We start from the raw sequence: 24,389 nt of genomic DNA, 5'->3' as shown, positions 1-24,389 counted from the left end.
TAGCTTAAACAATGTTAATGCAGAGATCCTAAAATGAGTTTATAATGTAAATATAAGCATTAAACTATCTTCCTATGGCATCTATGGTCTATATAGATGCCAGAGCTTTGCAGGCAATCATCTCATAATGCGCACTATAGCGCACATTATGGAGATTGTCTGCAAAGTTCTGGCATCTACATAGACCATAGATGCCATAGGAAGTTAATTTAATGCTTAAATATTTAACAGTTACATTTTACATATTGGACTGCTGAAAATAGTTAAGTAAGTAGAGTTGGCTCGTCATGTATCTATACATAGCATTGTCAAAATCATACCAATGTTTTAAGAATTGAATGACGCATAACGAATAATAATTGAAACAAATTTTGTTTAAATTATAAAAATAAACCAATCCAAAGTTGCTTAATCTTGAATACAGTAAAATTAGTATTTGTTAATTTGCCCTGTTAATTTTATAATAGACATTTTATATAATATTTCGTGCCTCTGACATGAAGCCATTTCATCATCGTACATCTGTTAATTCATTTTTCATTAGTACTATTTTCTAGTTCATTGATATATGTTTTGTATTTAAACATTCTTTCACCCTCACCCGGGACATATGCATTCATTCTCTTTCACCCTCCTTTGTTAGTATTATTACGGCCTGGTAATAACACTGCTGTTAGTTTTGTGGTTGTTACCAATTGATTACCAGATACATAGTTAATGAAAAATATATTTTTCCGTGTTTGCACGCAATATTTTTTTATTATTTGTTTTTCAGATTTTGTATGTTGTGGATTATTCGACCCGTTGAAGGAGTAGCCAATTGGACATGTTTGCTTTTGTTATTGGTCAAGTACTTACCATGTACCGCATCATTTTTGTATCTAGTAAATCATTGATAATTATGTATTGCTTCAATGAACATTTTATCCGGTTAATCAATACAGAAACGTGACGATGGCAGATAAAACACGTTGATCAACAAGTCATCTCATTCATGTTAAGCAGTAATGTGGAACCTTTCCACTTTGTATGCGTAAATGCACAGTCACGATCCGGGAAATAACGTAAGCTCTCGTTATGAGTTAAGATGTCATCGAACGTGTGCCTCTAGAGTGACCTTCACCCCGGAGGTGTTAAAACCGACAAAGAACAGTCAATTGAGTGGTATGGTGTTGGTCATAGGAATTACACGAGGGGTACTGTATAGTGGATCACATCGTCGCTTGCAACACTATCGGCAACGGGATGGAATTCATGCTCTTGCCGGTGTAACGTTGAAAATGGACCCCGTTGAAAACTGACCTCAGTTCATTTTTCAACGTTGAAAAATGACCCCGAAAACCGTTGAAAACTGAATTTTAAACGCACTTTTTACACCGACCTGTTGAAAATAGACCCCGTTGAAAAGTGACCCCAAAAGAACTTGTTTTTACACAACAACACAACACGATACCACAACACCACGAAACCACACAGCATCATACAGCACAGCAACACACCAACAACACACCAATAACACAACAACACTACACAACACCACACAACAACACAACACGACATCACAACACCATGAAACCACAAAGAATCACACAGCACATCAACACAACAACACAACAAAACTACAGAACACAACACCACACAACAACACATCACACAACAAAATAACACAACACCACACAACACAACATCACACAACATAACATCACACAACACAACAACCCATCACACTAAACACAACATCACACAACCACGCAACACAAGATAACATTACACAACAACACGACACAAAATCACAACAAAACACATCACACAACCACACCACACAACCACGTAACAACAATACACAACACAACATCACATAACACAACATCACACAACAATACATCACACAACACACAAGAACAACACAACACCACCCAACAACAACACACAACACCACAAAACGACTCAAAACACAACACAACATAACAACAAAACATCCCACATAACACAACACAACACAATAATACACAACACACGACAACATCACCCAACACATCACACAACATAACACAATACAAAATCACACAACAAAACATCACACAAAAACACATCACACAACACAACAACACAAAACAAAAACTCACCACAACACACAACACAACAACAACGCAACACCTAACAACAACAATACATCACACAACATAACGCAACAGCACATCACAAAAACATCACACAACAACACATTACACAAACACAGAACAACAACACAACACACAACAACACATTAATAACACACAACAGCACATCAATAACAACACAACACACAACGACACAACAATAACACACAACACACATCAAAACAACACAACACACAACGATACAACAACACAAAATCACACACAGCAAAACAAAACACACAAACAACACACAACCACAGAACAACACAACACAAACACAGCCACACAGCATATAACAACACACAACACAACAACACACGAATAACACACAACACAATAACATTACACAACAACACATAACAACACACAACAACACACAACATAAAAACACAACATCGCACAACATCACACAACAACACAACAACACACAACAACACAACACAACAAACAACATGCATATAACACAAAAACACACAACCACAAAACAACACAACAACACAACACAACCATACGCAGAACACAACATAAATGATCCATACGCAGATATTTAATACATGTATTCTTGTATTGCAGGGAATAAATATATATTAACAAGCACTGAATACCTGACAAACGTAAGATCGTCGAAAATATAATCATAAAAAATCATTAAGAAACAAATGAATAATATCCCATAATTATAGTTCTGTAACACTATCCACTGGTACTAGGAAGTAAACACCACATAGTACAAACTTTGCATGCAGTTGATAACAACAATTCCTTTTTATTTACTACGTTACCTCAGTGTTATATAGCAATTCCTCAGTTTGAAAACAATTCAATTAACATTACACGGACGGACAAAATGACTATAGAAAAATGAAAGTTTTGTAGTGCCGTATTCTCCATAATAAACATACAAGCACCTAAAATATTTAAATGAGGTATTGGTTACGATGATAACAATACCAAATTTCAATTCAAATCGCGGTAATTACGTAATTTAAATACCAGCACAGAAGTGTCGCTTATACCAGGAATGGCGATAACAGAATTCGAGAATCCAATCTGTAATGTACACCGTTGTCTTTATTGCCAAATCTAATTCCCAGCTGCCAGTCATCGGAGCATCTTAATGTGACGTCATAAGTAAGTCCACGGAAACACACATGTTTCCATCTTTATAGATTTTAAAATCGTAAGTACGTATATTGTGAACACCATAGAATCATTTGGTTTTTCATCCCGGTTGATCGTAAGTACGCATAAAGATATGCGTTATTAAATAGCTCATTTATATCGTGATTTGCTTATGCTATTGGAATCGAAATTGCAGCAAGAAAATGTTACGCTTGAGAAGAATTCGGGGGTGTTTGTGTTTGGAGAGTGAACATGTGCTTGTAGAGATGTTTTATATGCATTTAAAGGAAACGCTGCTTTAGCTAGCGTTGGAAGTGTGTTTATACTTTCTGATTTGATAGCAGACATAATTACGTCATTACATATTGTACGTCATGACTAAGGTCAAGAAGACGTCACGATCTATATTACATGTACATATCAGTATAACAATGGAAGTTATAGGAGAATAGTGGTCCCAAAAATTATCATTGTTTTTGGTTCGGAAGGTCTTATAGTGCCAGTCCCAAGCAAACGGAAATATATAGACCATAGACTTCAGATCAGATAAATAGGAATAAATATCAGTTGAATAAACCGGAAGTAATAACCTAATATCTTAATGCAACCAAAGACGCTGTTTAGACAGAAATCAAGCAGGTAGGAACACATTTGATTGATTTTGTAGATGCTTTGTATGGCAATTTATAATCTATGATGACCCAGATGTTTCCGAATGTGTTTAATGATGCAGTTTGTGCGCGAAAATAAGTATAATCTCATTAGTAAATTACATATCTACTTAATATAGACGATCGATATTTAGAAATAAACAGAACACGTGACTACACATAGTATGAGCATACATTTTTGTATAACGATAGATCATGGCGGACATTCACATCAGAAATGCACGAGAAGAAGATGTTGATAAAATATTTGTGATGACCAAGGTAGGTAGATATCATTTTTTTCGCTTAATGTAAGCAATCAGTTACAATATGAGCATTAGTGTCGTTAATGCTATAGCCATGTTTCATATTCGCTGGCTATACCCAACGGGTTCGAAGGGATCTCAAGGCTTTCAACACACCTGCTACACTGATTGTAAAGATTTAAATTTTAAATTCCAATATTATCGATTTCCCCTTAAATAACTGATGAATTTTGTTGAGAATACATCAGCGTATTCATAAATCCTGAAACATATGTCAGTCTAGAAAATTCTGTGTTTTACAAGAATATGTTATGTTGCATAAGAATATGTTGTATACATCCGTAATTAAGTTATACAAAACGCTCCCCAACCACCAAAATATCAAATTAACATATATATATATCATAACATATCAATAACTTTCATAGTCATACGTGTACTACTCATGATTTATTGTGAAATTTGTGAAAATAAGAGACCATCAAGATGTACAACAGTTGTAGCATGTATAATGAATATTATGCTTAGATGATTCAAATATGGGTCATACATTTGTGTTTAATTCAGGCCTATATGCCTTTTAAAGTATCTACCTAATATCACGGTGAGTGTAGACAGTGACATTAATATGGAGCTGTCATTGGCAATTCATTAAAGATGCTCCACCACTGAAAAATGGTATTTGTTCTCTATCAAAAACAGGAGCAGACGATTTCGTATTTTTCTTTAGTTACTTACTTTACACCATTGCCACCATTGAAAAGTTTGACCTTCTAATTTTACTTCAAGTTAAAAATATGAAAAATAATCAATTGCATTCCGAAAAAAATCCGTTGCACTATATCCTATATGGAATGAAGTAATGATTGCGCATGCACCAAAGGCGAATTAAATTATTTTATGTTATTTTTGTGTTAATTAGGCATATATATACATGATTAAACACCAATTATTGTTCAAGTGATGAATATTATTTATGCTCTGTCGGCGATGGAGCATCTTTAACGTACGTTTATGCTAGTGATAGTCACTATTGTTCTTTATATAAGGATTGATCTTCATTTTGAATGCGTATACGTTAGTATGAACCAAATTGGCAACGAACATACACAATTATAGAATATGTTCATAACACTGGTTACGCTGTCACGAAGAAGATTGTTCTTTAATAGGACAACAGGCCGACATAACATCTCGGACTGTGTGGCCATAACGTGTCTAGAAGATCCATGTATTTCACCAGATAAGTTTGCGGATCATAAAAATGTTGCCAAGCAAAAGAGCGCAGTCGGATACAATGGAAATGTAAACTTTGAATGAAGTAATCTTAATATCCAAGCCATCTGTTACAGTGAACTAGTCATGCGTGAAAAGCTTATCAACACATATAATAACAATACCGATTGACTGATCTTGCGACAATGAGTTCATTTCCATTGTGCACAAAATATTGTACAATGCGTGAAATAAAATTTGTTTATTTTGTGCTTTGTCCATTTCGGCTACAGCTTGAATTTTAGTGTGTTGGCATCTGAAAGAGCCAAACAGATGTTTTTTCTCTTTTTTTTTATTTCGGATATATATCGCGTATTTTATTGATCGCCTAGAATGATGTTTTCAAATTATTTCAACACACTTTTCAGCTAAATTGATGTTTGGTATCTGTATAAAGAAACATTGTTAGTTTAATTTTCTGCAGTTTGGGATTCTATATTGTTATTCACAGTACTTACAATAGTAATGGAACGGCAAGTATGGTAAAAATTCTAACTAAAATACCAGTACTGTAGTTGAAACGACTTACTTATATATTTGGTATTTGTACGCATGATTTTCAGGTTTCAAAGTATGTGTACTTAATGACATAACATCAGCAATAGTATAAGAATACCAACAAATATAGATTTTGCAGCCTTACAAACTTTTGCATGTATGATTGGTTTATGATGCGTTATGTACACTTCAAAAAAGAGTATAGCGTGTCAGTAAATCGTGTTAGACAGCATGAACTCCACCTCGGTCAATATATTGTTTTCTAGTTCATATCACATCATAGTCACCGGTACAAAAGTCGATAGTTTTATAATAAAGTAAGTTATCATGAACTTGTATGCAACATAAATAATCACGTTCAGATTTTTTTTAAAACCATCTTTTCTCCCCGAAAATGTACCACAATAGGGCATATACTTATATAATAATATAAATAAATTAAGTCATTCATATTATTTAATGTTTTAGGAACTTGCGGAACACCTTGGCGAGAAAAACACTATAACCGTCACGCCTGAATGTAAGACATTTCTGCTATCTCGATCTTGTACATGCGGAGTAACATGAAAAAATGTATCAGCCGTTGAAGTTATTTATAATTAAATTGCTTTGGGACGTACGTTTATACATCTTTGCATTATATTTATTATTTTTAATTATATATAAAACCTGCATATATTTGTGTCGCTTACATGTTGAATCTCTGCATTTTTTTATATTCGACACAGTGCTCAAAGAAAACCAGATGTCGTACAAGTGTGTCGTAGCAGAAGGCAAGGTCACGGATGGTTAGTTATGAGTAAATTTCTTTCTTATCAAAAATAATCAAACACAACAGCAGAAACATGGCGACCAATCAGATGAGATTGGTTATACACTGGAATGTGTCCAGCAAGTAACTATACGTATACAAGGTGTTGGCAAAGGCGAACAAATTAGGAAGCTGACAAGTTCTCTTTTACAATTTAATTGGTATATGATCCGTAAAAAGTCAACACTCTTTCACGTTCATTATTTACATTAAACCATTGAGGAATTTTTACACTTTGATGTGGAATTTGTAACATTTTGTTCATCATAATTTCATTTATCTTATTAATGTTCACGGTTTGCAATTGTGAAAGAAATGTTTCGTTTCATTTATATTTGTTTTCTTTGAATGTACCACATTCAGGTAATCTTGCCATTCACATCTCTTGTTTTATAGGTTCCAGCTCCAAGCCATTGCTAGGCTTTGCTCTGTATGTGTATAGATTTGATGGATGGGAGGGAAAAGTAGCTATCCTCGATAGTATGTACGTGGTCCCAGAACACAGAAACAAAGGCATAGGATCGGCTCTATATACAACAGTGGCAAAGGCGAGGAAAACATTTTTACTTTCTTATTTTTTGAACAACTATAATATCCCCCGTCTGTGAAAGTGAGATGACAAGTACAGTTTTTTTGTTTTGGAGGCTGCAGTAGGTTTGTATCTCACATGGAATGAAAATCATTATAGACTGGGTGCCAAGGAAATAAATTTTCGGAGACAAACCAATACATTTATTCTGTATTTGCATATTACAGAGTTATCTGCCCTTGCGGGTAGGTATTGATTGTGACGTCATGTCTTTGCGAGCGTAATGTCACACTTTTTGTAGAAAACGACGTAAATTGCGCTCACAAAATAATGACGTAACAATCGATACCTACCCACAAGGGAGCTAACTCTGTAATATGCAAAGACGGAATAACACAATCCCAATGACTAAATGTTTTGCCCTAATTGAGATATAAAATAATAGATAAACCATAACAGTTAGCTACAGGTATCTACACCAAGCTGTAGTCAACATTTCATATTAACTCGTTAACCAAAAATCCTCTTCTCGCAGCAGCAAGTTTCAAGACTTTTATTTTCTAACATCGTTTTCGACCGGAGAAGGACTTTCAAACCCCCATAAACCGCTATTAATAAGTTTAAAATGAAAAAGAAAGAAATAAATCAGCTGATTATCTAAAAGTAAAATCACACATACAATCACATGATTAATCGAAAAAAAAATCATTTGATTTATTTTTGTATACGACAAAAGTAAACATATGCATTAAGTACAGAGCATAGTACTAATGCAAGGTGTCCATATCAACCAGTTCATTTAAATCTATTTTTTAACATATATCACACAATTTCTTTTCATCACATATTCTATTAAAATATGTCATTATTTTTTCTTCAGGATGTCGTAGCAAGTGGCTGTTCATACATGGAGCAGCTTGTTCACAATTGGAACACCAGTGCACAGGAATTTTATAAAAGCAAAGGGGCATATGATTTCTCAGAGACATTCAACGTGCATGCATTCAGGATACCGACATCAAAACTTGAAGAAGTGTCTAACCCTGACATAAAACTATGATTTAAGGATTAGAATAAAATAATGCATTTAAAAAATCCTACACCCCTGACAAATGCTTTTAGACGAATAAGTATTTTTCGTCAGTTACAATTAAATACTGATTGCACAACATGTACCAAATATATATATATATTATTCAATTTTTGTGTTAATTAAATCATACGTATCTATTCATAATAAACCATCATTTATTTTTCAAATGATGAGTATTGTTTATGCTGATCTGTCGTTAAAGACATATTCGATGACCTAAATCTATAACAGTTAGCCTATTTAACCGGGATGCTAGGCAACACGAGAGCATTGATCTGAAATGTAGCTACCTGAGTAATGCTGAACTACAACCAGAAGTGCTTTTATAACCTATCAAATGAAATATATTGTTATATGGAATGGAGACTTATACCCAGTTTTATTATATAATAGTGTTATGTTCTTTAAAATTAAGATAACTTCAAAGTGTTGCTGCATTTATAAATTAGAAAATATAGGTGTAAACTCATTTGCAATAGACATAACGAGCTCATTTCATTGTAATCTCATAAGGACAATTTAGCTAGAAAATGTTTTTCTACTTTCTTATATAGAGACTTTCCTCAGGAAGAGACAGTTGTTTCTCTCCCCTCGGACAGAGATATCTGCACTTCCGATGAGGGTAAGACTTCTCTGTATTACCAGGGCAAGGCAGCCTGTAAATATTCGCGTGATAAACCGGAAGTTGAAAAACGACATATGCAAATAAAAATTGAAAATTAACCCGTGCAGTCCAATTGGACAATCAATATGACATTCGAACTCGAGCTTGAGCTTCACGCGCGTGCTGAAATTTGACCTAATGATCATCGCAATCGGAATTCCGCCCATCTTCACATATTTCCGTTGATGTTTACCCGGCATTAAGACTTATTTAACTGGTTTTTAGAAATATCAGTATGTCTTTGACTTCAATAGTTCAAAATTATATAGATTATTGTTTGTCATTATGAGATATCTAACGCTAAGGAGCCATGAACATCGTGGCATGCATAAGAAAGTGTAGGAGAGTATCATTGTAGAATACCCTGTGTCGAAACTTTACAATACTGTGAAACCTTTTTCTCTCGTGTGGGTTTCATTTTCGGTTCTTACTAAATTAGTCAACGAATTTACATCCCCGCGAGCATTAGTATACGACCACGTCATTATGTGTTGTGGAGTTTTTCGATTTTAATTCTCTACAATTTAAGTGCCAATCCACGATAAAAAGCTCAACGAAAATAGATTATGGCTGCGTGTTCACATTTACACAAATAGTGAATATAGAGTATTGAAACCTTCACATGAATCATGACGTTACCGCAGAAAATGATTACATCATATACATATTTACATTGACGGTGATGGCAGTTTACTCTAAAAGTGAAGACGTCAGTAACCAAGTTGTTGTAATGTCTCGACGAACACTACACCCCTAGGTCCCAAGTGGGGCAGTTGCCAATTACAGACTTGGTTGGTGGGGTTTCTTTGGATACTCCAACTTTCCTTAATTAACAAACATGATCTTTACATGATCCTGGCCGTTAATTAGACGTTAAACTAACTAAACGCACAAAACGCAAAATTTATTATCAGGGTGAACTTTCCGCCACACGTTTGATAATACACACTCTATTTCTGACGTCATCATTGCATATGTTGTGACCATAGGCTACGGAGTCAGGTACCAAATAAATGTTGATACTTATTTTATTAACCTAAGTAATCTGGTTAATCATTATTTTACATAAATGTTGATACTTATTTTATTAACCTAAGTAATCTGGTTAATCATTATTTTACATAAATGTTGATACTTATTTCATTAACCTAAGTAATCTGGTTAATCATTATTTTACATAAATGTTGATACTTATTTTATTAACCTAAGTAATCTGGTTAATCATTATTTTACAAAAATGTTGATACTTATTTCATTAACCTAAGTAATCTGGTTAATCATTATTTTACATAAATGTTGATACTTATTTCATTAACCTAAGTAATCTGGTTAATCATTATTTTACATAAATGTTGATACTTATTTTATTAACCTAAGTAATCTGGTTAATCATTATTTTACATAAATGTTGATACTTATTTTATTAACCTAAGTAATCTGGTTAATCATTATTTTACATAAATGTTGATACTTATTTTATTAACCTAAGTAATCTGGTTAATTATTATTTTACATAAATGTTGATACTTATTTTATTAACCTAAGTAATCTGGTTAATCATTATTTTACATAAATGTTGATACTTATTTCATTGACCTAAGTAATCTGGTTAATCATTATTTTACATAAATGTTGATACTTATTTCATTGACCTAAGTAATCTGGTTAATCATTATTTTACAAAAATGTTGATACTTATTTTATTAACCTAAGTAATCTGGTTAATCATTATTTTACATAAAATGTTGATAACTTATTTCATTGACCTAAGTAATCTGGTTAATCATTATTTTACAAAAAATGTTGATTTTTATTTTATTAACCTAAGTAATCTGGTTAATCATTATCTTACATAAATGTTGATACTTATTTTATTAACCTAAGTAATCTGGTTAATCATTATTTTACATAAATGTTGATACTTATTTCATTAACCTAAGTAATCTGGTTAATCATTATTTTACATAAATGTTGATACTTATTTCATTAACCTAAGTAATCTGGTTAATCATTATTTTACATAAATGTTGATACTTATTTCATTAACCTAAGTAATCTGGTTAATCCCCCTCTCATCCGAGTATCTCTGATATGATGGATGAGAAGGATTCTCTGTAATGAAGCCCGAAGGCTGGAGGGTTAAAATTGCACTATGTCAACCTATAGGTGCGTGACACTGACGTTAAAAGACTAAAAATATACAACCAATCATGGTAGCTGACCCTAGGTAGCCCGTGCTTGACCCCGGTCCTATAAAAAGTCTACCCGAAACATCCCACACGCTTCTTAAAAGACAAAATTTGTTGACAATCCAGGACTGATAGAGGTGGGTGGGAGGGTATTTTAACCCTCCAGCCTTCGGGCTTCATTACAGAGAATCCTTCTCATCCATCATATCAGAGATACTCGGATGAGAGGGGGATTCTCTTCCATTCTCGCCCTACGGCAGTTCGGGTTAAAATTGCATCTTCAAAGCGATTAGTCAACAAATGAAATTGAAGACGAAGACAATCCAATAAACAAACAACCAACTTCCAATACTTGTTACTAATTTTATTATGACAATTAAATTGACAATTAAATTGACAGAGACAATACGGAATTTCCAAAGGACTCTTCTTCCTCTATCTCTCTGTAGTAAAATCGTCTGAAGGTACCTGCAGAAGACCAATTAGCAGTTTTTAATATAGTTTGTAATGAAACTCCTGATGCCACAGCAGCCGAGGTAGAAGCACCTCGAACAGAATGTGGCTTGAACCTATCGCTGACTCCTGCTCTACGCATTAAGTCCTTGACCCATCTAGAATAAGTCTCTGTAGAAACAGGAGTGCCTAGCTTAAAAGAGACCAATAGTTTTTTCGTTTTCCTCAATGTCTCTGTTCTACACACATATTCTTTCAGGTTAGTTACAACACATAACCTCTCTGAAGTAAATCTATCTACTTTCACCTTATAAAAAGGAGCAGACGGTTTTGACGTTTTCATTAAGGTAGGCACAGTGAATACAACAGAATTCCCCGAATCCTGCATATAAGAAATATCTAGACTAACTAAAGTTTGCGCTCTCTGTGCTGTTGTTAAAGCCAACAAACATGCTAACCGTTTCGTCAACATAGGAAGGTCCAACCCAGATAAAGGGTAAAGGGTCTCTAAATATCGTAATAACACTGCCACGTCCCACATGGAATCGTATCGAGGTTTCGGAGGACGCATGTTGAACACCCCTTTCATGAACCTAGATATCACTGGCACCCCTACCAAATGTGGACTGCCCAATAAAGAAACAGTTTGAACTATCATACTCCTGTGTGTATTCAAAACACTATAGGATTTCCCTAGGTTATGTAGATGTGTGAGATAAACCTATAACCTGCGACACAGTGGGACGATTGGGATTAACTTGCTGTTTACCACACCAAGACACCCAGTTGTCCCAGGCAAGATCATACTGTTTATTTGTTGATGATCTCCATGACGAGGAGACAATAATGGCAGACTGTTTCGATAGGCCTTGCCTTTGCAAGGATCGCCAGATACGCAGCATGCGATCAGTCTCATGCTGCGTAATGGATGACTGTCTCCCTCTGGAGAGGACAGGAGAGTTCGCCATCTTGGTAACCTTGCAGGGGCAGTTGTAACAATACTTAGGAGCATAGGTAGCCATACCTGGTTTCTCCACAAAGGTAGGACTAAAATTGCCGCACTCACCCTGTCCTGCTTGATTCTCTGAATCACCCTTGTAACCATGCTGAAAGGAGGAAAAATATATGGTAAATGATCTGTCCATGAAAATGAGAAGGCATCTGAAGCCCAAGCATATGGGTCTGGGTACCAAGACACAAACTTCTCAACCTTACAGTTCAATCTGCTGGCAAACAAATCAATGCTTGGAACAAAGAAATGACTGCATATTCTCTGGAATATAGACTCATTTAGAGCCCATTCACCTGACGTCTGTAGAGATCTTGACAAATAATCAGCCTCCACATTTAATATCCCAGGGACATGACATGCAGAAATGAAAACATTTCTCTCCTCGCACCAACTCCAAATCCTAATAGCAATATCATTCAAGGATAGAACACTACCTCCAGGCTTATTTATGTATGACAGAGCCACAACATTATCCATCTTCACCCTAATGTGTACATCACGAACCTCCCTACAGAGTGATAACAGAGACAACCATACTGCCTTAAGTTCTAACACATTAATGTGACAACTTCTTTCTGAAGGAGACCAACCTCCCTTAGTTTGTTTATCTCCACACTTTGCTCCCCAACCTGACAATGATGCATCTGTTTCTAAAATCACAGCAGGATCCTCCGGCCTGATAACTTGACCATTCATTGATCTCACATTATCTATCCACCACTGAATTTCCTCTCGTGCCTCAACAGGTAACCTGACTATGTCATCATATGACTTCCTGCTGACAAACACTGCGACTTAAAATTATCTGATCGTCTATAATACAACCCAGCCAAGCGTACAGCCCTCAATGAAGACGTAAAATAACCAACTAAGCTTGCCAAATCCCTAAGAGATGGACTCTCACTACTCAAAATGCGAGTACAGTTGTCAGAGATTTTCTGTACCTTCTCTGTCGTAAGAGAAACAGTGAAATTTATGGAATTTATCACATATCCTAAATGAACGACCTCTGTTTTTGCCTCAAAACACGACTTCTCTCTGTTAATCTGAAACCCTGCAGATTCCAAATTTCCTGCTAAAACCTGACACTGCTCCTCACATAGAATTTTCTCTGCTGCCTTCACAAGCGAATCGTCAATATAGTAAAAAGCAGAAATACCCATACTTCTAACCCGAGCAAAAATGGGCTTAAGAACCTTAGTAAAAACCCTAGGAGCACTTGTCAAACCAAAAGGCAAAGCTACGAACTCATACAGAGAACCATTCCATTTAAATTTCAGGAATTTGCTGAATTGACTGTCTACTGGCACACTAAAATACGCATCTTTGAGGTCAATAGAAGTAAAGAAATCACCTTTCTCAACCGAGTCCAACACCACATTCAGGGTTTCTTGCTTAAAATGGTGATACACCACAAATTCATTTAATTTCTTCAAATTTATCACTGGTCTAAACTTCCCATTCTTTTTCTTTACCAAAAACAAATTTGATATAAACTCATCAGCTTCGTGTATCGAGTGGCGAATAGCGCCCTTACATACAAGCTCCGCCACTTCCTTCTCTATGATTTCAAATTCTTTCTCGTTGAAAGAAATAGGGCCAGGTAGTCTAACCTGAACAGGCTGACTCTCAAACTCAATATGTAAACCTTGAATGGTTTCTAAGACCCACTCATCATCAGTGATAGACTGCCAGTAAGAAAGGTGAAATTTTAATCTACCAGAGGGGCAATTTTGACTTACCTCTACTCCTGTTTCGCAGTCTGGCTGCTGTTGTTGCCTTGTGGAGCACTGGGGCGATGGCCTTGGAAGTGCTGGCCCCGACCTGGCCGCCTGCTGTACCCCCTGCCCCGTGGGCGTAAAAAATGGCCACTCTGACCTCTGTACTGGAAGTTCTGTGCACCTCGGCCCCTTCCTCGCCAAGACTTGTTTGACCTGTTATCATAAGAGTTATTAAAGGCATTAAACACCTTATTGGCCTCAGATATGTCCTTAACTTTTCTCGTTAACTCATCCCCAAACAACCATTCAGTAACCGGGACGTCCTTTGAGCAAAGAGAGTGAAAAGCTTTCGGTAAAGCCTGTCTCAACAGAAACCTCCTCTCGGTTGAAATTTTTTGAAAAGCATTTCCGCACAACAATAACGAATCCACACACAAAGGCCTCAGTGTATCAGCGAACTGAGGAAACTTCATTAAAGCCTGTGTCAGTTTCATCAAGGGCACCATACCCAAACCTAGCATGCGTTGTGCTTCTTTAAATTCGTAATCGCGTGCCTGCATGGGCCTCCCCAGCTTAACTCAAATTTCCTTATTCACCTTCGGCACTCTCACATTGACACAGTTCTCAGGTACTTTATATTTATCCATTGTTTTAGATATGTTAATAGCAGCTTTCGAACAAGCTGAATTCACGAGTTGTGCCACCTGAGCATTGAGACCCTCGCCGAACGTCTCGTCTTCGAAGTACTCTGACATGACACACAAATTGTCGTCATTTTTATCCGGTAACACCGGCAACATTGCTGAATAACCGTCATCCTCGGCCTCAATACTTGGAGTTTTTAAACCCAACGGGTCCTCCCAATCCAAATCAGCATTATCAAAACATTCTGTGTCAATAACGTTCGGTTGTACTGCACGTGGAGCCATGGCCACCGGCCGCCTATTCATCTCTTCTAACCTACTTTCCAAATATCTCACTCTTTCCTCAACCATATCCTGTCGATACTTACGTTGCTGCTTTCTACTGTTATCTTGTTCCTCACTGCCAGCGGCAGAAGAAGGCCTCTTTACACCCCGGGCCGCGCCCTCGGGAAAGCCAAACTCACCGGTGTTTGTACTGTCACCGCCATGTTGAACCGAAATCTCGCCCGAACTCTCGTTTACGAGCACTCTCTCTTCCGCGGTAAGACCGCCCGAAATGGTATGAGGCATTTCCAGAAACAACTCGTTGTCTGTTTCAGGGTGTAACGACAAACTGTCATCACTGTAATTCTCTAACGAAACAGTAACACTGCTTTGTTTGGTGGCCGACGGCCTACCCCTACCCGGCCTAGACTTAGACCGCATATCGTTCTAATAGTAGCTTTGTACCGTACAAGCCGTACCGACCTGTTGAGCTACCAGTCACGCACCTGACTGACAAAAAAAGCGTGTGGGATGTTTCGGGTAGACTTTTTATAGGACCGGGGTCAAGCACGGGCTACCTAGGGTCAGCTTACCATGATTGGTTGTATATTTTTAGTCTTTTAACGTCAGTGTCACGCACCTATAGGTTGATTGACAAAAACAAAAATACATCCAAAAAAAATAAAATCAAAAAATCATGTATTTTAGTTTTCACATTCCCTGTCCTACAGATACCATAGAAAATAATTATGACACTACAAAATATGAACTGCATAATCTTAACAAATAACATAAAGTCTAGTAGGGTGAAAACTAACATAAAGTATTAAAAATAATAATTATCGAATAAAAACATCAAAAAAAAATACACAAGCGTGTCAATACCAAATAAAAAAATAACAAAAAAAACAATACAACACAGAAAAAAAAGTAAAAACAACAAAAACAACAAAAAAAAAAAAACCCACACAATAAAAAAAACAGAATACAAAATAAAAAATCAAAATGCAAATAACACAAAAAGACAAAGATACACCTACAAAACAAAATACAAAACCCAATAAAAAATGAAGAGAATCATTATTTTACATAAATGTTGACTGTAAACACACTTATTTAGAGCATTAACCTAAGATAATCTGGTTTGTGGCATCATCATTACTTCAAAACAAATCACATAAATGTTTATATTAACAAATAAAAATAAAAATGGATTCACCTTGTATCCTGTATAACATAAAACACATTTGAACTTTCTGGTAATAATTTTAAAATGGCTGGTTAATCATTATTTTACATTATAATACTTTATTATGAAAGTAACATTAAAGGGATACAGTTTAAAAAAAACAAATTGAAAGCAATTTATCATACAAAGTTCTAGACATAAAAACAACAAAAAACAATAAAAAAACAATAATAGATTCACTTAGAACAATTAGCGTAAAAAGGAACATCAACAGACAACAAACTAAACTGGTTCCATTATTGTAGTAAGTGCCATCTGAAGTATTAATATAAAGAAGAATCTGCATTAATTACCCAAATAAAAAAACACAAAAAAACAAAAAATATGCATACCAAAAAAAGGCAACACAGGAAATAAGAAAGATACATTTGTAACCTAAGTAATCTGGTTAATCAACCAAATCAAAAAAAGAATCATATCTCATGGATAGCATTGCAATTGGCTTTGCACATAAATGTTGATACTTAAAAGCAGTGAATCATTAAACCACAGTAAGTAATCTGGAATGTTAATGAAATCACAGTTCACAGATATGTTTATTCCTTTAAAATACACATAAAACTGTTTTAAAAGATAGCAGAATCATATTTCACCAAAATAATTAACCTTAACATAATTGGTTGAATTAATCCATTATTTTACTTTTTACAACAGAAATAAATGTTGATAACCTTATTTCATTAACCTAAGTACAACAAAATTTTTAAGTGATTACATAAATGTTGATACTTATTTCATTAAACCTAAGTAATCTGGTTAATCATTATTTTACATAAATGTTGATACTTATTTCATTAACTAAGTAATCTGGTTAATCATTATTTTACAAAATTGTTGATACTTATTTCATTAACCTAAGTAATCTGGTTAATCATTATTTTACATAAATGTTGATACTTATTTCATTAACCTAAGTAATCTGGTTAATCATTATTTTACATAAATGTTGATACTTATTTCATTAACCTAAGTAATCTGGTTAATCATTATTTTACATAAATGTTGATACTTATTTTATTAACCTAAGTAATCTGGTTAATCATTATTTTACATAAATGTTGATACTTATTTCATTAACCTAAGTAATCTGGTTAATCATTATCTTACATAAATGTTGATACTTATTTCATTAACCTAAGTAATCTGGTTAATCATTATCTTACATAAATGTTGATACTTATTTCATTAACCTAAGTAATCTGGTTAATCATTATCTTACAGTGAGCATATCTTCGTACATTATGAAAAAACTGAAAAGGTGATTTGGATTTGAAGTTAAAAAACGATACACTTCTTTCGGAATAAATTTACACTTCTTGGTAAATAATTTCATTTTAACCTACACAGAATTCCGAAATTGAACAATGATAAAAATTAGGAAAAACTAAAAGCATAATAAAGGCTTAGGATAAAAGAAATCTAACACCCCTTGGCAGAATCACACTAATTAAATCACTTTTAATTTCTCAGTTGAATAACCTTTTTATTTCTTTTCCCAATCCTGATGAAAGCTTTATCAAACAGTTGATCTCCATTTTTTCAATTTTTATGGAATAGTAACAAAGATAAAACTAGATTTGATAGCGACCAAAACACGGGATTTCCACCCAGTGAAGGTTAAAGTAATGTTATCGAACAAACGATTGCCTATACCCTTTCCCTTCGTTTTTAAGTCGAATGAATGAATAACGAGCGAACGAACAAAAGAAAAAAAGAACAATGAATGAACGAAATAAAGAACGATCGTACGAATAAAATAAATGATTACACATTGTATTTAGCTAAATATTGAAATCCACGTATCTTCCTTTCCATCTTGCGCAACGGTACAAGATATCGCAATTAAATGAGCCAATATGCGGAGCCTAGTGAGAAAAACAAGTTCCGTTAAAAGTCTTGGAAATGTGTGTTGATGTTGTCATATTGTCATATCTTATATATCAAACTTACAGAAAGTACTGATACTGATACAAATGTATATGTGAAAAATAAAAATACCGCACAGTAAAACTAGCTGTATTATTGTAGCTCAACAGACTTGTAGACAGAAATGGTATCGTCTTTAGAGCTACAATTGGTGCTTTTACTGCTGAAGGAGCAAAGTAATGATCATACAAATCATTATGAAAATGTTTGTATGCATTTTAAAGTATTTGTTTTATATCTCTAATTTACAAAGCAATAAAATTAAGCCGTATAAAATATCAAATTCACAGCGAGACAGCAGTATTTTTACGCATACACAATACAGGTCTTTCCGGACGGAGTTTATTCGGCAAGTCTTAAAATTGTTGATTTGACATCTTGTGAGTTGTACGGTAGATATTTAGAAGGGTCGTTATGTTTGTTTTAGACAAAAATGATATATAAAGGCACGTATACGCATAAAATGATTGGACACCTACAAAAAGGTATAGAAAACTGTGCCCGAGTGATTTCCGGAGGCAATGCTCCACTTGGACACAAAGGGACTTTTCGTACCCGACCGAACGGAACAATAGGTTACAGTTGTGTCATATAACTGAGTTGGGTTCGGGAACTCGCTCTACATGTCTTGATTCTCCACAACACAAGAACACGTCTGTTTGGTTCCAAGTCCAGTCCATTGTCCTTTTCGACAAATCTTAGACTTAGAGGCATAACTCGTATAATTAGAGTTAAGTTGTCTCCTTTGACCACATCATATAATCTTATCACACACATACATACATACACAACATCCCCATACACAAAATAATATTGGGCGTACACAATTTTTAACCATGTGTTTTTAAGACTAGAAAGAGCTTGAATTCAAAATAATTCAATTTTGCTTGTTACGAGTATTTTCATTGGCTTAAAATTTACTTTATCAGCCCATAAAAAATGGCGTCGCCGTTTGTAACGTTGCTTCTGATTGACTGAGATTGAAACTTTTTATCATTTAAACGTCACTTTGACAAAAAGAAAAAGAAACAGCAGGCCTACTGTAGGCTACATTGTATCTTACTGTGTTTGTCGATACAATGCTTCGTAAAGTAGATGATCTTTATAAAATATCGCACAAAAACATCATTAACATGCTTCTGAAACATTTAATTAATGATTTGAATTGAATATGTTTGACATTGTGTGTAAAAAATCTATTTTGGTCTTACGCCGTCGAAAACCGATGAAAGTGGGGTACTGGGTCGCGACTACATTATTTATAATGATTTTTTTCGTGTGTGTGTTTTTTTTTTTTTTTTTTTTTTTTTAAGGTAAGTTTTCTTTTTTGGCCAATTGTGGCAGTGACTACTTAAATATTGTAATGAAAAGGATAAAAAAATGCTTTCTGGGTAGATGTTTTTAAATCATGGTATAATTTAAGGTTGAAATCTTTAAAATAATATTGATATATCTGTTTTAAAATCACCAATATGGTATAATGAAAACATAAAAATTGGAAATAAATCTGTTTTTTACTCAAAATTTATTAAAGATGCTCCACCGCCGACAGAGCATAAATGATATTTATAATTTGAACAATAATTGGTGTTTAATCGTATATATATACATTACATATGTCTAATAAACACCAAAAATAATTAAATTAATTCATTTCGCCTTTTGTGCATGCGCAATCAGTACTTCATTCCATATAGGATATAGTGACACGGATTTTTTTCGGAATGCAATTAATTATTTTTCATATTTCTAACATGAAGTAAAATTAGAAGCTCAAACTTTTCAATGGTGGTAATGGTGTAAAGTAAGTAACTTTTGTAACTGAAGAAAAATACTAAATCGTCTGTTCCTGTTTTTGATAGTGAAAAAATGTGTCATCTTTAATGAAGGAATAACATGTTTACAAGACTTAATGAAAGATATCACTAGTGGAACTTTTTTTTTATCTTTTGTGGATTTGTGTGACATTCATGGCGGAATATGTAACTTTCTCGTATATCATGGATTAATTGTGGGTATTAAAAGTTATCTCAGTACATCTCTTATCCTAATTAAAAGAGTTATTTTTTCCAACAATACCTTTAAATTTATAAATAATACTGAAAAAGACACGTGGATCTCAGGATTTCTATAAAATCCTTATTCAAAATGAAACTAGCATTACTGGCCAAACTAAGTGTTAAGGGGGAATATTTGACTATAACCAAGATTTATGGAAAAAAGCATATTATGTTCCTCTTCGGGCCACTATTTATACTAAACTGAAGCTGTTACAATTTAGAATTTCATATCATATTTTGACAACAAATGCTTATCTTTTTGAAATAGGTTTATCTAATAATCAGCAATATATGTTCTGCTTTGCAGAAAGGGAGACAATTACCCATCTCTTGTGGGAGTGTACTGAAGTACAGAATTTTTTTAACTGATTTTTAAAAACTACTTGATATTTTTTATACCCTTTGCTATCAATAAAGAAACAATGATTTTTGGAATATTCGAGCATATTGGAATATATAACAAAATTGATAATGAAATTTTACTCTTTATCTAACACTACATTTATAAAACTAAATGCTTACAAAATTTACTTAATGCTATGAGATTGGTCATTTCCATTTTAAGATTATTATACTGTGCAGAAATATATAACGTTTGGAAAAGGTGATTTTTATTTGGAGAAATTTAATAATGATTGGAAAAAAATGGTTAAAACTTGAAAGTCTTGTCTTTTAGACTAAACCTTGACTCTTTAACACTGTTCATTTTATGTACTACTTAATGTGTGTATATATGTTCAACTATGTTATTTTTTTAACTTTTTCACACATGGTACATGTATTGAATAGTATAATTAATTTCTTGCAATTTAGCAAATCACTACATATATAATCAGTTATAGAAGTTAAAAGTGCATTCTATCCTTCTTCTCCCCTCATTCTGCCCAGCCTTGTCTCTATACATCCTTATTCTCAAATCTCCCCCTCCATATTTTTCTCCTCCCTGCACATCTCCTTCTCCTTCTGTCATTTTGACAATTTTTCTATTTCTTTTATAAAAACAGGCAATTCTTTCATTTGAATAAAAACAACATTGATAGTGAAAGTGTGGATGAATGTTTATGACACTTTCTGTATCTTATTTGTTTGATATAATGTCATATAGCATTGCTATGGAATGTTTTTGAAAATAAAAGAAATATAAAAAAGAACATATTATCGTTTGTTGTGAGGGATAAAGTAATTAACAAATATAAGGATAACATTATTCACGGTGGAATAACCTGGTCGGTCTTTATTCTGAACGCATCGTTCTGGTCATACACTATTCCATATAGGTAGATTTATTATCTGCTTGTCATATTTATAAAAGATTAGTTTAATCATTTGACTATATATGAAGAAAAGTTATTTTCAAGTTGACATATGAAGTCAGGATATATTTTAGACAGCGTTATTAAGAATGTAATCCACGATTTGTATATACTATTTACACATTAGATGGATATCAAACAAAAGTGCATTTGAATGCGAAAATACGTTCTGTTACCTAACGCCATCACGTCATTGTGAATTTACCTCATACCAATCAATCATCAGAATGAATACACTTGAAGATAATGGTTCGCACCTGTAATAGGGTTTTGAAGTAAGTGACACCGTCCTTATTGACATTATCCCCGGAGAATACTACGCTCTTCAAACACAAAGAGAACGATTAAATGTTGCAGAGATGATAAAATGACATTTACACTTAGGGGCAATATTGCGAGTTGATTTTGTTCATTAATACTTTTTTGTTTGTGTTCAATTGGTAGTAAAAGATTTAAAAACGGCCATATTGACAGAATTCAGCCTGGTTTTATTATCCATTAGGAAAATAGAGAAGTAGAGTGGTTTCAAAACACGATTAATAGCCCGTTAGGAATAGATAGTCAATCAGCCAATCACAATATACGCATGGAGCAGTGACATCAGACACTGATTCTTTGTATAATGCCATATTGTTGAATCAGTCATATAACTTGATGAATATTTTAGAGGAAAGACATGAATCCAATACTACTGGATATAAGCGATATAATCGTTGATTAAGTCTGGAGAAAAAATACAAAATCTTGAGTTTCAAAACACAAGGATTCACCTCAGACGGTTTAATTGTTGTCTGATCATGTCAAAATGTGAGATTAATCGAGTGGCTGTAGTAGGAGATGCAGAACCAGAAAGAAAGCAAAGCGTGACCATGTTAACAAAACGAATATTTCATCCTATTTTCGTTATATTGAAATTGTCGGGATTCTTTATCGATCATTCACCTGGTTCAAAGATAAAGATCGCGTGTTATTGTGCCTATTGTCTAATTTTGGCAACAGTCGCACTTGCCGATGCGCTGAGATATTCGTCGATTTTTAGAAGTGAACATTTTGAATTTTCTTACTCAGGGCGACTAGCATCCATATTTGTGTTAACCTGTTACATATGGAGAACACCTATCTTCTACATAGGTCAGTTATATCTTCTGACTAAATATGTCCATAGGATTTTATCTGCCTTGACCAAGTACGAAGAACAATACGGTATTTGCTTGGATACAAGAACAATCCAAAAAAGACGCTTTCAGTTGATCGGCTCCCAAATCTTCTCTTTTCTGTACACTTTTTTCTCGATGTTTGGCCTATTTGCTATTCTACCTGAAGACTCAATTTTCTTAACTCTACTATATAAATTTGAATATAATAACTTTTCAGAGAAAGTAATACCAATCACTCTCTATTCTCTGAAATCAGCTATATGTGCCTTTGGTGTTTCCAGTAATGTCGGTCTTTATCGTGAACTGGTTCCAATTTTGGTGTCTGAGTACAGTCGGATCACCCGGAGAATAGACACTATCATTACGAATGATATCTCACAAGACGCAGAAGAAATGGTTGAACAATATCGAAGACAACATCAGACCCTGAACGACCTCGTTCAGACTATTAACCCCGTAATTCAGTTTTTTGTCCTTGTTACTCTAGGATTTGGTCTGCCGACTACCTGCTTCCTCGTCTACAGCCTAGCTAGTGAGGATCTTATGCCCGAAGATTCGGTGGTTCTTATTTATATGCTGGTATTTTCTTTGGCTGGATACTTTTATATCACCTGGATTGGAGAAAAATTGAATTCAAAGGTATATAACATACATGAAAGGTATGGATGCATGATTGCTGACATGAGTTAAGTATCCACATTAGTTGTACCGTTTCAAAATCGTTTTGGTTTAAAACATTGGTCACGTAAAAGTTTTTAGCATTTCTGGTTTAATCCAATCTTGTGAGGAGTAGATTAAAATATTTTCTCAGATATAGTCTCCTTGCCAAACATATCGAATTCAAGTTAATGCTATCCAATGTCCAAGACTTTATTTTAAAGTGCATTTGAATTATATTTCTATGTCTTAAGCTGACATTTATTCCGTCTCTGCATATTGCAGAGTTTCCTCCCCTTATTTTATGAGCGCAGCTCATGTCGTTTTATTTGAGAAGTATAACGTTGCCATCTGAAACACGTAACACCACAATTCATAACTATTCGCAAGGGCAGATAATTCTTTAATATGCAAATGCGGAATAAGCTCCTTAATCTCTATTGCATGAAAAGTAGGCGTATATTTATAGATACTGTCTTTCTTGTTAATTGTGTCAACAGCACTTTCGATTGCTCTTACCTTATCAAACAAATAAATGGTAGTCCCTAATCGAAATATACGTTCAAACCATTCGGCTTTATTGTCAGCGCAGTACAATTCATGTTAGAAAATGCAATTCTTCAACCAAGATGCAAATCATAGCTTTTTTCTTCTTTTAGGTGGAACAAAAATATATT

At 34.3% G+C, this 24,389-nt stretch overlaps 1 protein-coding gene and 1 pseudogene across 1 annotated transcript; one reads left to right on the top strand and one right to left on the bottom strand.

The window, feature by feature from the left end:
- The first annotated feature begins 4,068 nt into the window (after window positions 1-4,068).
- On the top strand, window positions 4,069-8,614 carry LOC138306849 (thialysine N-epsilon-acetyltransferase-like). The gene is made up of 5 exons (XM_069247351.1): window positions 4,069-4,213; window positions 6,439-6,490; window positions 6,699-6,758; window positions 7,178-7,329; window positions 8,191-8,614. The coding sequence occupies exons 1-5, from the start codon at window positions 4,148-4,150 to the stop codon at window positions 8,368-8,370; spliced, it is 510 nt and encodes a 169-aa protein (XP_069103452.1). The 5' UTR covers window positions 4,069-4,147; the 3' UTR covers window positions 8,371-8,614.
- Window positions 8,615-11,804: 3,190 nt separating this feature from the next.
- Window positions 11,805-15,890, bottom strand: LOC138308179 (uncharacterized; annotated as a pseudogene).
- Between the last annotated feature and the right edge of the window lie 8,499 nt (window positions 15,891-24,389).

Source organism: Argopecten irradians, chromosome 14 (assembly GCF_041381155.1).
Source record: "Argopecten irradians isolate NY chromosome 14, Ai_NY, whole genome shotgun sequence".
Lineage (NCBI taxonomy): Eukaryota > Metazoa > Mollusca > Bivalvia > Pectinida > Pectinidae > Argopecten > Argopecten irradians.
The sequence above is the reverse complement of the archived record's forward strand: the minus strand, read 5'-3'. Positions and strand labels throughout refer to the sequence as shown.